The 13,581-nt window shown below is 54.5% G+C and overlaps 1 protein-coding gene across 1 annotated transcript; it reads left to right on the top strand.

Annotated features, from left to right (window-relative positions):
- Positions 1–5,636: 5,636 nt before the first annotated feature.
- On the top strand, positions 5,637–7,710 carry LOC105105181 (antibacterial peptide PMAP-23-like). Its single transcript, XM_064496132.1, has 4 exons — positions 5,637–5,972; positions 6,609–6,716; positions 6,864–6,935; positions 7,540–7,710. Exons 1-4 carry the CDS (start codon positions 5,775–5,777, stop codon positions 7,615–7,617), a joined length of 456 nt encoding a protein of 151 aa, XP_064352202.1. The 5' UTR covers positions 5,637–5,774; the 3' UTR covers positions 7,618–7,710.
- The last annotated feature ends 5,871 nt before the right edge of the window (positions 7,711–13,581 follow it).

Genomic DNA, 13,581 nt, shown 5'->3' with positions numbered 1-13,581 from the left:
ACTGGGTAGAGGCTTCTCCAAGTGGGCTCGAGGGGCTCCTTTTCCCAGTCTTTTACCCAGACTTGATCTCCAGGCTCATATGGGTTTAACATTGTTCCCCGTGAGACTGGGATCCTGTCAGTTACCCACCTATGGACTTTCTGCATAGTTTTTTCGGGGCCCTGCATTTGCTTATGAAGTTCTAAGCTTCCCGTGTCTCTAAGTCTTTCTCCCAGTATCATTAGGGGAGGGGGTTTCCCATGTAGGATTTCAAAAGGGGAGGATCCCATCTTGGACCAAGGGGCACAGAGTACCCACTGGAGAGCCATGGGAAGGGTGTCAGTCCAAGGTAGTTGAGTCTCTCAACTGAGCTTTGTTATATCCTGTTTTAGGGTCCGGCGCATGCGCTCTATCCTCCCTGAACTCTGGGGCCTGTAGGCCTCATGTACATTCCGGCGGACGTTTAGTGTTTTTGCCACTTGTTGTGCTATTTCCACCATGAGTGCGGGTCCATTGTCTGACCCTACGGTTAATGGCATCCCGAATCTGGGAATAATGTCTGTGAGTAAGCCCTTTATTACTTCTCTTGTTTCCTCAGTCCGTGTTGGGTATGCTTCTACCCATCCTGAAAAGGTGCAGATAACAACCAGCAAGTAGTTGTATCCTCTGCTGGGCCCCATTTCTGAGAAACCCATTTCCATATCTTTAAAAGGAGCCTGGCCATAGCACTGGATTTCTCTTGGTCCAGCTGACCCCTGTTGTGCATTGTTTTGAGCACATATGGGGCAGCGCTGTGAGACTGAGGCACAGAGGGATGGAAGACGAGGGATCAGACAGTACCGTTCCAGCAGGGCCTCTAAGGCATTCTTTCCCAGGTGGGTGAGCTCATGTTGCTGAAGGACCACCTGGTGGGCTAATCGTTCAGGTATATATATCCGTTTGTCAGGCATCACCCACCATCCTTCCTTTCCGCTGGTTCCTCTAGTTTTGGCCCATGAGTTTTCCTCTTGGCTGTATGCTGCAGATGTTGGCAGCAGTTTGGGTGCCAGTCGAACCTTTGAGATGGCCCCAAGATCTCTGGCATGGCATGATCGACTTGCCGCTTTTTGCGTAGCCTGATCTGCTAGTTGGTTTCTTCTGTTTATGGGGTCATTTCCTTTTTTGGTGTCCTTTACAGCGGATGAATGACATCTCTGTGGGCTCCCAGATTGTCTCTCATAGATGCCCATGGCGGACTCGTCTGGCTTTTGGATTATGGTGATTTTAGACATGTTGGTTGGTTTCTTTGGCCCGGCTCGCAACCCATGTAGGAGGGCTCTCTGATATGTCCGCAGAGCCTCCCGTTCGGCTTGGGAGTTAGAGTTCCATTCTGGTCTTGCGTCTGGGGCTGCGTTCCAGGCCCATTCCTCCGCATCCAGGGTTCCCTCTGGGGCCTGCTCTTGTAGCCATTTTCTAGTTTCTGTTATGATCTGCTTTCTTTCTTTAGTATTGAAGAGTGTCAGGAGCAGCTGCTGAATGTCATCCCAAGTCAGCTGGTGGGTCTGGAAGATGAACTCTAGGAGGCCAATCATGGCCTGGGGTTTTTCTGAATGTGGCGGAGCGTGGTGTCGCCAGTTCAGGAGATCCGTTGTACTGACAGGCTGGTGGTACAGGATGGAGTGGCTGGGCTGTACGGACCCATCATCATTAACTTGTTGGGGTCCTTGTGTCGCCCAGAGAGGCATCTGGAGGGTAGCCACTGGCTGGGCGGCCTGCAGGGCCGAATGGAGTTTCCACCCCTTGGGCTCCCGGCCCAGAGCCCAGGGCCACCGTGGTGGTACAGGCGGCGGTGGACCGTCTGGAGAGGCAGCTGTGGTGGAGCCGCAGAAGCAGGAGGAACATACGGCAGCGGTAGCACTGGCAGTCCTTCAGGGTTCCCACGAAGGACTGGCCTCGTTGTGTCCTTTCTTTTCATCTTTAACGTCGGGACCACAAGGATCTTATATTGTCCTTGATCATTCACACAGACCTGGACCCATGGAGGCAAGGTCTGGGCGATCGTTAGCCAAGAGTCAATATATGGGATTTGGTCGCGGTGCCCTGGGGGCGTGGTGATTATCCAGTATATGGCCCCGACAGCTGACAGGTCGAGTGTGCCTTCCGGGGGCCATCCCATCCAAAGGCGGGCCACCCTGACTCGCACAACGTGCGCAATTTTTCTGGTGTCAATTTAATTCTATAGTTTCCTGAGAAACTCTTTCTGAAATTTTTAATCATGCAGTCCAGAACTGTCGGCCTTGATTTTGAGGCTCCCATTATTATTAGCTGACAGATTTTGTGGCCTATAGGTGTGGGTGTGCTCCTGGCACCGAGGACTGTGACCCCAGCATCTCTGTTTTTTCCACCCCTCAAAACTGTGGAGTTCTCAAAAAGCTCGCTGCCTCACTGGGCCTAATACCTATCTGCTTGGCTGCAAGTGCTGCCAGTGAGTCAGGGCTGTAACGTTTGGCAAGTAACCCTGAGACTCCCCTGGGCCTGGATGAGCTCTGGGGGTCCCTGCATAAAGTCTTTTCTATAGCCTGAATTGACAAAATATGAGGCCAGGATGGCTGGCTGGTGGCAGAATAAATGGACCAAAAAGGAGGACCTCAAAGGAGGGTTCCAGCCAGTCCTGGGGTGGGTCCCTCTAGCTCAGGTCTTGTGGTCTTAATTTTAGACAGAAAGGTAGTATTGAGCCTGGTTTATTAACTGCGACAGGATATTCTGGGGGACTGGTGACAAGGTCGTGTCTGAAACTTTTAAAAATAATCTCGTCTTAGTTCCCAAGGGCACAGGGGTCATTTACTCATAGGCTGTTCTACGTCACTTTCCCTCCCTGTGTAGCCACCCCGTGCCGGTGTCGCAAACGAGACAAAGGGAGGGTTTTTGCTGAGCCCGCCTGGCCGCTCCCCTGGTGGGGACGAAGGTGCCTCTTAGCTTTGGCGGGTCAGTATAAGCCGCTGACTCCGATCGACACACCGAGGGGCCGATACCACCACGAGCCGTATGAGGTCACCACGGAACTGCAGGTTGGGACTCACTCGAACTCCATAGCAGAATGCCATGGAGCTACAAACTCGAACCTGATCGCATGTTTTTCAGGCCGCACACAAATTCTCACACACACACACACACAAACACAGATTACTTGCACATTTCCCTCCCTATCACCGGGGTGTCCCTAATCTAACCTAATCTAACGTGATCTCCCTGTCCAGAATACCATCAGATGGGGATCATAACCTGATCTCCCCGTGCAGAATACTATCAGACGGGGATCATAATCTGATCTCCCCATTCCAGATACCATCAGATGGGTAGCCTGGAGGAAGTGATCAGTCTCCTCTTTGTTCACTTTTACAGAATCTGAATACCCTACCTAAATATGGATGCTTCCTAGGGCTCCTACGTTGTTCGGTCATGTTGTTTGGTGAGTTGGTCTGTCCCTCTAGTGAGTCCCATTGGGGCACAGCCATCCAGAGGACTGAATCACCTCTGCAAAGGAGGACCCGTGATACTGTTGGGTGGTGCGCCTCCTCGTTTGCTTTCAGAGTTCCCGAACTCCAGGCGGTTGCTCCGCCATCCCGGCCACTCAATGGGCTGGCATGGTTGGAATCTTGCTGGGGCCTCCAGAAATGTTGCAGGAAAAGTGTTACAGCTCGGTGTTACATCTCAGTTGTGACAGCAACGTGGATCTGGGCAAGAGACCAAACAGCACACAAGAGTTGGAGAACTCAGGTTTATTACACCAGTGGGCCCAAAGGAGTTAACACTCCTAGCTCTGGACCCCGTCTGCAGGTTTACACAGGCTTTTATAGGCTGTCAGTTTACACTTTGCAACATCATATGCAAATAAGGTATAACAAAAGTTGACTAATTAGGAACAAGCTTTGTAGAAATGGACCAATCAGGAGGGAGAGAAATAACCAATCAGGAATGAGTGAAATGTACCAATCAGAAGTGAGAGAAATAACCAATCAGGAGTGAGCTCCATGCAAATGAAGTACTACAAATGGACCAATCAGGAGCTAGCCTTCAGAACCAATAAAATTTTAGGAGTAAGTTACACTTTTCTAGAAGCAAGCCATTTCAGAGGCAAAAAGTGAGATACAGCCGCTGGGCCAGGGAACCTGATGGTGCTGGGAGGAGAGTAGTGGCCCCGCCTGGGGGTCCTGCCATTTTTTTTTTATGGGGCTTCCCACCTCAGTGGCTCGACCTGAGTGTGCAGGACTGCGAGTAAGGAGGATGGGGAGCATCAAGATCCAAATCCTGATGCAAAGCAGGGTCTATAGGCTTCTGAAGAAAGAGGGTGAAATGGCCAAATTAGTGATTCGATGGAGTCTCCAGACACAGTGTGAAGGGAAGATTGATTTCCGGGAGAGCCTGGAACCAGAGACGGTGGAGTCTGGAGGTTGTGGCTACACTTCAGAGTTGAGGGGGTGGTGGTAGGACAGAGCAGGGGTGGGCAGAGGGACAGGGAGTGTCCTCAGAGGAAGGAGGAGCAGGTGGGGGCTCCCAGGCTTTCAGTTCAGGGCTCCCGTGGGGGCTCCCAGTCAACAGCCCCAGACAGCCCCGTGTGGACAACCAGGGGTGTTCATGGTTTTCTTGACTCAGAGATACAAACCAGTGATGTGTGTCCCTGATAACTGGTATCTGGAGAAGGGATGTGCCCAGGAATGTGTGAGGAATGGGAGGACAAGCTGTCCGGTTGCACCTGTGCAAGCACTGTGTATTAAGAGACGGATCCAGGGACGAGATGGAGCAGGAGCAGCCAGAGAGGTGGGAGGGGACCCAGGAGAGTGACACCAGGGGAGAAAGAGAAGGGGGGCTGTTTCAGGAGGACACAGGGATCCGGGGTACTTGTCAAAGTACAAACAATGCTTGAGTGTGACTTGAATTCAGTGAAGCCTGGCCAGCCTTTAGTGACCGTGAGTGTGAGACAGAATAATGAACTGGAGTCATGGTGGAGATGACCCTTCCTCATGCTTTGTTGAGTAGGGGTCAGGGGAATAGGCCATGTTTGGTGGGAGCCTGGAGATGAGAAATTGTTGACTGAGAATGCAGTGGAGAAGAATCCAAGAGAGCAGATAGGTGGAGCCAAGCCCCTCACAGGCTGAGGGTTGGGTCCAGAGAATAGGAGAATGTGGAGTGATTGCCCAGACACCAGCTGGGTGGATAAGACTCTTGGTGGGGTTGGTGGTGTCATCTGTTCATGAAGTGTTAACTGAGTACCTACTGGGTTCAGGCATTGCCTAGAGCTGGAGGTTGTGTGGTGAATACACTCCTTCAGCCTGATTCTGAGGAGGTCACAGTGAGGAGGCAGAGAGGGTGTCAGACAGTGCCTGGTCCCTCCTTCAAGGAGAATGGGGTGAGGTTGGGGGCACTGGCAGATGCCTCCCAAGGATCTGAACAGGTGGGTCCGGAGGAAGGCTTGCAGCCTCTGTGGTGAGGCTGGGTGGTTATGGTTCAGGGCTTTCTGGAGGACTCAACCCTCTAGAGAAACACTGCCCATAACACTCCCCGTGGGGGCCAGGAGACGCCAAGAATTTTCAGGGAGATGGAGAAACCATTTCTTCACCTTGCACAGGAGGCAGACCTCACCCACTGCACAGCAATCCCCTGAGGCAAGAGCGGGGCCTGAGGCAAGTCCAGCTCACACCCTGGCCGGGGGCAGGGATGGGGCAGGTGGGGAAGGCTCCTGCTTGAGCAATTGCATCAGGCCCAGGCTGAGCATAAAGGAGGGTCCTGTGGGCTGGGAGGAGGCAGACTCGGGGACCATGGAGACCCAGAGGGCCAGCCTCTCCCTGGGCCGCTGGCCACTGTGGCTACTGCTGCTGGGACTAGCGGTGCCTTGGGCCAGCGCCCAGGCCCTGAGCTATAGGGAGGCGGTGCTTCGAGCTGTGGATCGCCTCAATGAGCAGTCCTCAGACCCCAATCTCTACCGCCTCCTGGAGCTGGACCTGCCGCCCAAGGCTGTGAGTCGGGGAGGGGCTGGGGAGGAAGGCGTCTCCCGCCAGGCTTGGCCACACTGTCCCTCCCTTTGCTCGCGCTGTACCTCTTGTCAGGAAGGCACCTCTCCCTCTAGGTGGGATCCCACCTCTCACAGAAATCCTCCCAGAGCTGGGTCCCCTCCGCTTGTGAGAGCCTTCTGCCTGGCATCTCTGCTATAGGGAACAGAGCCCTGACAGCCCTCTCAGGCTCCAGGGACTCCTGGGGGCTCCAGGGATATGCCGGGGTCACTGGCTCTGGGATGTGATTTCCCTGCTTCCAGTCCCCTGTGCATGCCATTGTCTCCTTTCCAGGGAAGGGCTGTGCTCAGCCTGGAGGTTCCAGTGACAAGGTCTTTCCCTGCAGGTGTCCCCTGACTTCCCTCAGCCCCTCCAAGGGGTGCTGCTCCTCAGGAGAGCGGGTCTGAGGTCTCCTCCTACTCCCTGTGTGCCTGGGAGCCCAGGACCAGGCTGTGTCCTCCTCCCCTCTGTACCCAGCCCCCAGCCCAGGGCCAGGCACATGGGACGGGCTGTCAAGGGGGCCGTCCTGCTGGGGGGCAAGAAGACAGATCACACAAGGAAGCATGAGCCTGAGCCAGTCTCCCTACTTTGATCCTTGAGCAGGACGAGGACCCAGACGCCCCGAAGCCTGTGAGCTTCACGGTGAAGGAGACCGTGTGTCCCAAGAGGACACAGCTGCCACCGGAGCAGTGTGACTTCAAGGAGAAAGGGGTGAGGCTGGGGGCTTAGGGCGCTGGTGGGTGCCTCCCAAGGACCCGAACAGGAGGCTTGGGGCGGGTGGTGGTTAGCAGCCCCTGGGGTGAGTCTGGGTGTTTATGGCTCAGGGGTTCCAGTGTGACCTGGATTCTCCCCTTCCAGGTGGTGAAACAGTGTTTGGGGACAGTCAACCTGTACCAGCTCAGAGACAACTTTGATATAACATGTAATGAGGTGAGTGACCCCTTCTGGGCTTCAGAGGCTACTGGTGGAGGTGGTGTGTGGAACAGCCTTTGGACCAATTCCCCTCTGTGCCATCCCTGTAGTGGCAGGAGAGACCTCCTCCCCTGGCTCCCCCTCACCGGAGCCCCAGGTCTCCAGGCTGGGCTCTGCAATCCCTTAGAGCATTGGTTCTCTCAGTGGGCTCCCCACTTGGGAACTAGAGAAAAAGGCTGATTCTCAGGCCTGACTCAGACCTACGGAAGCATTGTCTGAGTTGGAGCCCAGTAATTTCTATTCTAAGAGCCCTTCTGGGGGATTCTGACTGTGCTGAAGGTTGAGATGCACTGACTAGAATAATAGGCTTTCTGCCCCTGCTCCCATCCAGCTTTGCTAGGATGAGTTTGTGCCCCTGGGAAGCCCCTGTCATCTCTGGACCTTGGTCCTCAACTGTCTGTGGCTGTAATGATTCAACCACGTGCTCCAAAGGTCACAGCCAGAGAAGCGGTGCTCCTGACCTCCTGGGTGGACCCTGGAAAGGCGCAGTGCAGGTTGGGAAGGACTTCCTGTTGATCTTGGTTCATTAATAACAACAAAGCTCTTTACACTTGGTTCACAGCTCCAGAGTGTCAAGATCATTAACCTTCCATGGAGACCACCACCGCGGAAGAGACCTATTAGAGTGATTTATGTATAGTTCAGAGATTGGGCTGATTATCAGCATATCAAGGATTTTTCTTTAATCTTGAGGTAGCTAAGATTCCTAAAGATCAGCTTGTTTCCTCTCAGGCTTTGGGACTGTGAAAAATAAATTCTTCTGAAAACAGCTTCATCAGGTTGCTCCCACTTACTGTGACCAAGTCCTTAATTCTGGGAGGCTGAGTGTGTGGGCGGGTATGTGTGCGCGTGAGCATGTGTGTGTGTGCGTGTGTGGTCACTTCCGTGAACACAGAGATGGGTGTGGCAGCTGTTCCTTCCAGGAGGGCAGGGGGAGGCAGCGGGGCCGGGAGGGACAGGACAGGGCTCCATTCCCAGGAACCCCATGCCCTTCACACTCCCCTGCCCTCCTCCTCCTCCACCCAGTAGGGGCTTAAGGAGACCTAGTCTGTGTGCAGTGCTGCTGGGGATGCTGTTCCTGCTGGTATGGAGGTGACAGTCAAGGAGGACCAGGTTGCTTGTTAATCACTCAGGGAGACACAGCTCAGTTTCCTGCTGGCGGGCTCTAGGGTCAGCCTGCAGGTACAATGTCCAGGTTGTTCCACTTCCCTCACAATCTGAACTCTGCAAGAGCCCACCCTTCCTGGCTTTTGCTCTGGGCATTGAGACAATTCAGTCTTTCTCCTGCGGGGTCTCAGATTTCAGGTGTGGGCTTGTGTTCAGGGATCCAATGGTACCACAATTGGCACCATTAGAAGCAAGCCTCCTGCTCATCGGGGTGAAGGGCTCTGCCTGAGTGAGAGACACACACAGTGACACACAGGCCACATGTCTGTTTGCCTGGGGGTTTCAGACACTGTCCCTGTCCTGCCCACTCCCCACTCTGTAGCTGACCTTTGTTGGGGGGCAGACTGGAATCACGGGGGAGGCGGCAGTCCCGGGAGCAGCCTCAACCAACCATCGCTGGGACTTTTCCCTCATTGGTGGAAACGTCTCTTCTGTTCCTCACTCCTTGGGGGGCCCACTCCCAGATGTGTCCCCCCTCCCTGAGGTCCCCAGCTGGGTGGAGCCCCTGTCCCCACTTCAGTGACCTGTCTATTACTTGTCATCTTCTGATGTCGATTCTGCCCGGTCTCACTTCCCTATTTTTCTGCTGGTGCTTCAAAGGAATCGCCTCCCAGAGCACCTGCTTCCTCTTGAATGCTGGCCTGAGCTCTGCTCCTGGGCCAACATGCACCAACACAGATCCCTGTGTCTGAGAAGGACAGGGGGCAGGACCGCACAGAGCACGTGCTCTGTAATCTGTCAGGCTCGTCTGTTCTTGGGGAGCAGGTGGGGCTGATTTCAGGCAGGTTAGAGGAACCCATGCTTCTCACTTTACATCACCCCAGGTTGAGGCAGGAAACCTCACAGAGGAAACCCAGGGACTGTGTCATCTCTCTGCCACAGCATATGAGCCTGCCAGAGCTACTTGTTAAAATTTCAGGATTTTCTGAGATGGTCATTAAACTCTTGGTCGCTTGAAATCAGCCTTGGTGGAAGAATTTACAGCATGGAAATCAGCAAATGCTACACATCAGGCCCATCACAGCTGGTCCATCACTGTCCAACCTGAGAGAGGGCTCACTCATCAGGATGATATGGGCTGTGCTGATGTCATCTGTTTGCAGTTGTCTCCCAGGATTGCTGATCCTGCTTCAGGAGGGTGGGACATGGATGCTGATGGCTCTCAGGTGCCATATTCCACGGCTTCAAGGCCTCCCCAAGAGAAGCCTGGGGGTTTTGTCCTCTCTGCCCCCATTCTGTGGCTGGTGACTGACTATGAGGGGACATCAGAGCCCAGCCCCTGCCTCAGTCACTCCTAAAGCAGGGGTGCAATTCTGGTTCCTGGGCTTTTCTAGGTGAGGCTGAAGCTGGGCTCAGAGGGAGCACCTCTCTGCTCAGCTCCTTCCTCTGCCCAATCCTGCTCTCCTCCCCCTCCTGCTGACCCCACCCCTCAATTAATCACATGACTCTGAATTCCCAGCTCAGGCCCTGCTTCTAGAGAACCGGCCTAAGATGGCGGTGGAGTTGTGTGGAGCCCGGCCAGCTCATCCCAGGTGGCTCGGTTGTGCGGCCTGACGTGGAGCTGAGAGAGAGGAGAGGCAGAGGTGTGCAGGGTAGGGGTGTGGGAGAGGAGTTGGGGCGGGGCAGCGCTGGCAGCCAAGGGGCCCTGAGGAGTTTATAAAGTGCTCAGAGTAGGACAGGAGCCCGAGAGCCCAGGGCGATGACTCCTAGTGGTTTCCCGGTGTTTGTGCAGATGTGGAGGCCACGGATCTCATTGGGGGCAGCCTCAGAGATTTGGGGGCACAGAAATCCCACGCAGTGAGGGGAGGAGAAGCAAGAGGTAAGGAAGAGGGGAGGCCATGAGTGGGGACACATAGGGGCTTCTCCTTCCCCCAGACCCCCGCTGTGTCAGGGAGGGACACTGGGCTGTTATCAGGCAAGGTCCTTGTTGATGTGGCCCTTGACCCCCACTTCTGAGGTCTCCGGAGTCATTTTCGGGGCCCCTATATGTGACAGGGCACTTCACATTGTCATGAATAGGGCAGAGAAAGAGAATTCTGAGGAGTATGGACATCTGAAAGCCATTGCTCCTCTGCCTGTGTGGCCCTAGGCAGAAGAAGAGATCTTTCTGGGCCTATGTCTACCTGTAACTGACACCACATAGCCTAATTTGAGGGGCTGGTCAATGGCTTAGCTCGAAAAACAAGGTCGAGTACCACATAGGGGCTGAATCTGAGGCGGAGGCTGATGGAGTCTAGGAGACCATAGTTAGTCTGGGTCCATCTCAGGGCACAGATCTGGCTCGTGTGTCGGAGCAGGGACCCAGAGAGACACTTGGAATCCCCATCAGAACAGCAAGGGAAATACACGTCATTCTGTCCTGAGCGAGCAGAACTGGCCCGTCTGCACGAGCCTTTGGCGTCTGGTCCTTACTAGTCAGCAGCTGACACAGTGGGGGGCCTCCAGGCTTGCTGTGCTCCGACTGAGGGATGCCCGTGCCAGTCACATCCCGAGTCCTGTTCCCCAGCCCCATGGACTCTCTAGCTTCCGCCCGAGATTGGGGGTTCCTTGTGCCCCATTCGCACCCCCTGTTCTCCTGGGTGTCACTCTGCCCCTGTGCCTACCCAGCCAGAGCAGGGAAGGATGCTGACAGCGGAGATAGGGGTACACTGAGACTTTCAGGGCCCTGGCACTTCTATCTTCCTGGGCCTCTTCATTCACAAAATACTCTTAAAACTTGTATTATACAACTGCATTCATATAAACATGAATATAACCTAAGCTGCTTTTCATCTTATGTATTCATCAATATGTCAGTGTTTTCATCTGTGATTTTAAACAATTAAAAGTAAAACTTTCTGTGGATCCCTAGATGTCTCAGGGGCTAGGACCGCTGCCTAGTGTGCTGACCGATAAGTGGGTCCTGGCAGGTGACGATCCTGTAGGCGCCCAGACACGCCTGCAGACACTACATGCCTTCTGCTGTCTTTTCCAGGATGACTTAACCTCGTGGTGCTCTTTCAGCTCCTAGTTTTAGCTGAATTGGTCCATGGGAAAGAGGAAGCTGACCCTGAGCGGAGGGTCCTGACCCTCACCCTCGACCCAAATCCCTGCCTTCACAGCACCATGGCTGCCATCGCAGGTCCCTGCAGAGGGCAGGGGGCAGGGGGCAGGGCCTGAATCCTTCCCCTTGTCCCTGTGAAAAGGACAGGTGGTGGGTCATTGAGGGGCATGACTCCATGTCCCCAGTCTGTCATTTTTTGAGTAGGAGGTCCTTGATGGAATGACGTAGCCCATGGGTCTCATTTTCCTCATCAACTGGGCAGTCAGAGAGCTTGTTGATATTCCCCCATATTTGGGGTATTATTTCGGACAGTGGTCCACTTCCATTTCCTTGGTGCCTCATGGATAGGAAGGATGTCTGGGGAGAGAAAAGGGATGATGTCCATGGAGGATCATGGCTTACTCCCTGAGTTTATTGGGGTGACGGGTGCATAATGGTTTCTCAAGGACCAGATGTGGGTTCAGGGGCCAGCCCACCTGGGCACAAGGGCTGTGGGGTCTTTCCTGAGAAGACCTCCGCTCTGACAGGCTGTGAGGACAAACAAGGAAAGCCAGATGCTGGAGGCAGGGATGGCACACCCCCATCCAGGGAGTTGCAGTCTGAGAACCTGACAGAGGACACTCCAAGGACACAGGGAAGGATGGACAAGGGGACTTCAGCCTAAAGTCTGGGCAAATGCCATGGCACACAGGAGGAAAACACAGGGAGGATTTCAGGGGGACCTGGTACCCGGTCAACATGGGTATTGACAGGTATTTTTCTCCTGTAATCACCTCCTTTTTCTCCTCAGACTTGGGAAATGATACAGCTTGACCAAGAGGCCACTGGGGCAACACCTGGACTGTGACACCAGGTTGCCCAGACGTCCCTCTCTCTCCGTCCTTCTCTAAGGCTGAGTGTGCAACCAGCACATCCGTCCAGGCTGACACCTTGTAAGGTACCATGTCCAAGGCCCCAAGGGTCCTGAGGGCAAACTGATTCCAAGAACTACCACAGTCCTCATGGCCATTCCGTGGGAGACTGGAATAGAATTTGCTTCGAAGTCTCTGAGCCTCTCTATTGCTTTGGCCCATTGTGTCTCCCAGTTGGGCTCCTCCACCTCCCACACTCACCACCTCAGCCTAGAGTTTCAGCCAGAGCCCTGGACAGGGAACCATTGAGGTCAAGTCAGAAGGGACGTCCTGAGGCTGTGAGAGCCAAGAGAGGAAGTGCTGTGTCTAGTTGGGGGTCAGAGGAGGCTTCACAAGGTGAAAGATGACAGCAGGCAGAGGGATCAGGTGCAGAGATGGGAGAAGAGCAGAGGCTTTGAGGGGCCTGAGAGGTTGGAGTGGATGTGCCCCCTGACACCTGAGAGTGCAGGGCTGCGACTGAGGAGGATGGGAGGTGGCAAGACTCCAGCCCTGAGCCTGCTGGAGGTGTTGGGCCCCTGAAGGCAGGGGGTGAAATGTTGGAATCAGCAGCTTGGTATACCCCTGGATAATGGCATGGAGAGTGGACTTTGGTATGGGGGGAGCCTGGAACCAGAGACGGTGGAGTCTGGAGGATATGGCTACGCTTCAGAGGAGAAGGGGAGGTGGTAGGACAGGGCAGGGGTGACAGGGGGGACAGGGAGTGTCCTCAGAGGAAGGAGGAGCAGGTGGGGGCTCCCAGGCTCTCAGCTCAGGTCTCCTGTGGGGGCTGCCAGCCAACAGCCCCAGACAGCCCCGTGCGGACAACCAGGATGTTCATAGGGGTCTTGACTCAGAGACACAGACCAGTGATGTGTGTCCCTGATAACTGGCATCTGGAGAAGGGATGTGCCCAGGAATGTGTGAGGATGGGGAGGAGAAGCCGCCCGTGTGCACCTGTGCAAGCCCTGTGTACTATGAGGAGGGTCCTGGGAGGGTACCGAGCAGGAGCCACCAGGGAGGTGGGAGGTGACCCAGGAGAGGGACACCAGGGGAGAAGTGGAAGGGAGCTGTTTCACAGGACAGAGAGTCCACAGTCCTGTGATGATAAGGACAATATTTGAGTGTAGCCTCTGGATCCAGGGAAGGCTGGCCATCCTCCAGGGGTTCTGAGTGTGACAGAGGACAAAGAAATGTGGTCAATAGTGTACGTGACCTTTCTTCGGGCTCAGCTGGGAGGGACTAGGGCAACAAGCCAGTTCTCTTGGGGTCTAGGGATGCGACATTTTTACTCTGAGAAAGGCAGAGAAGACTAGGAGCGGGGACAGATGCAGTCACGCCCCTCACTGGCTGATGGTTAGGTCCAGAGAACAGGATGGTGTGGCCTTGGTGTCTGGGGACAAGCTGGGTGGGAAGGCAAAGATGGAAGAGGGGCTGTCATCTGTTCATCATATGTTAACTGAGTACCTACTGGGTGCCAGGCGGTGTGTAGAGCTGGAGGTTGTGT

Source organism: Camelus dromedarius, chromosome 17 (assembly GCF_036321535.1).
Source record: "Camelus dromedarius isolate mCamDro1 chromosome 17, mCamDro1.pat, whole genome shotgun sequence".
Taxonomy (NCBI): domain Eukaryota; kingdom Metazoa; phylum Chordata; class Mammalia; order Artiodactyla; family Camelidae; genus Camelus; species Camelus dromedarius.
Note: the sequence above shows the minus strand (reverse complement) of the source record. Positions and strands in the feature narration are given on the sequence as shown.

What these genes read in the sequence shown, in the direction of transcription:
- LOC105105181 (XM_064496132.1), top strand. Translation starts at nt 5,775, where the DNA reads ATGGAGACCCAGAGGGCCAGCCTCTCCCTGGGCCGCTGGCCACTGTGG. An exon ending in TGGACCTGCCGCCCAAGGCT is followed by an intron (nt 5,973 to 6,608) that starts GTGAGTCGGGGA and finishes ATCCTTGAGCAG; the next exon opens with GACGAGGACCCAGACGCCCC. An exon ending in TTGATATAACATGTAATGAG is followed by an intron (nt 6,936 to 7,539) that starts GTGAGTGACCCC and finishes CTTGGTTCACAG; the next exon opens with CTCCAGAGTGTCAAGATCAT.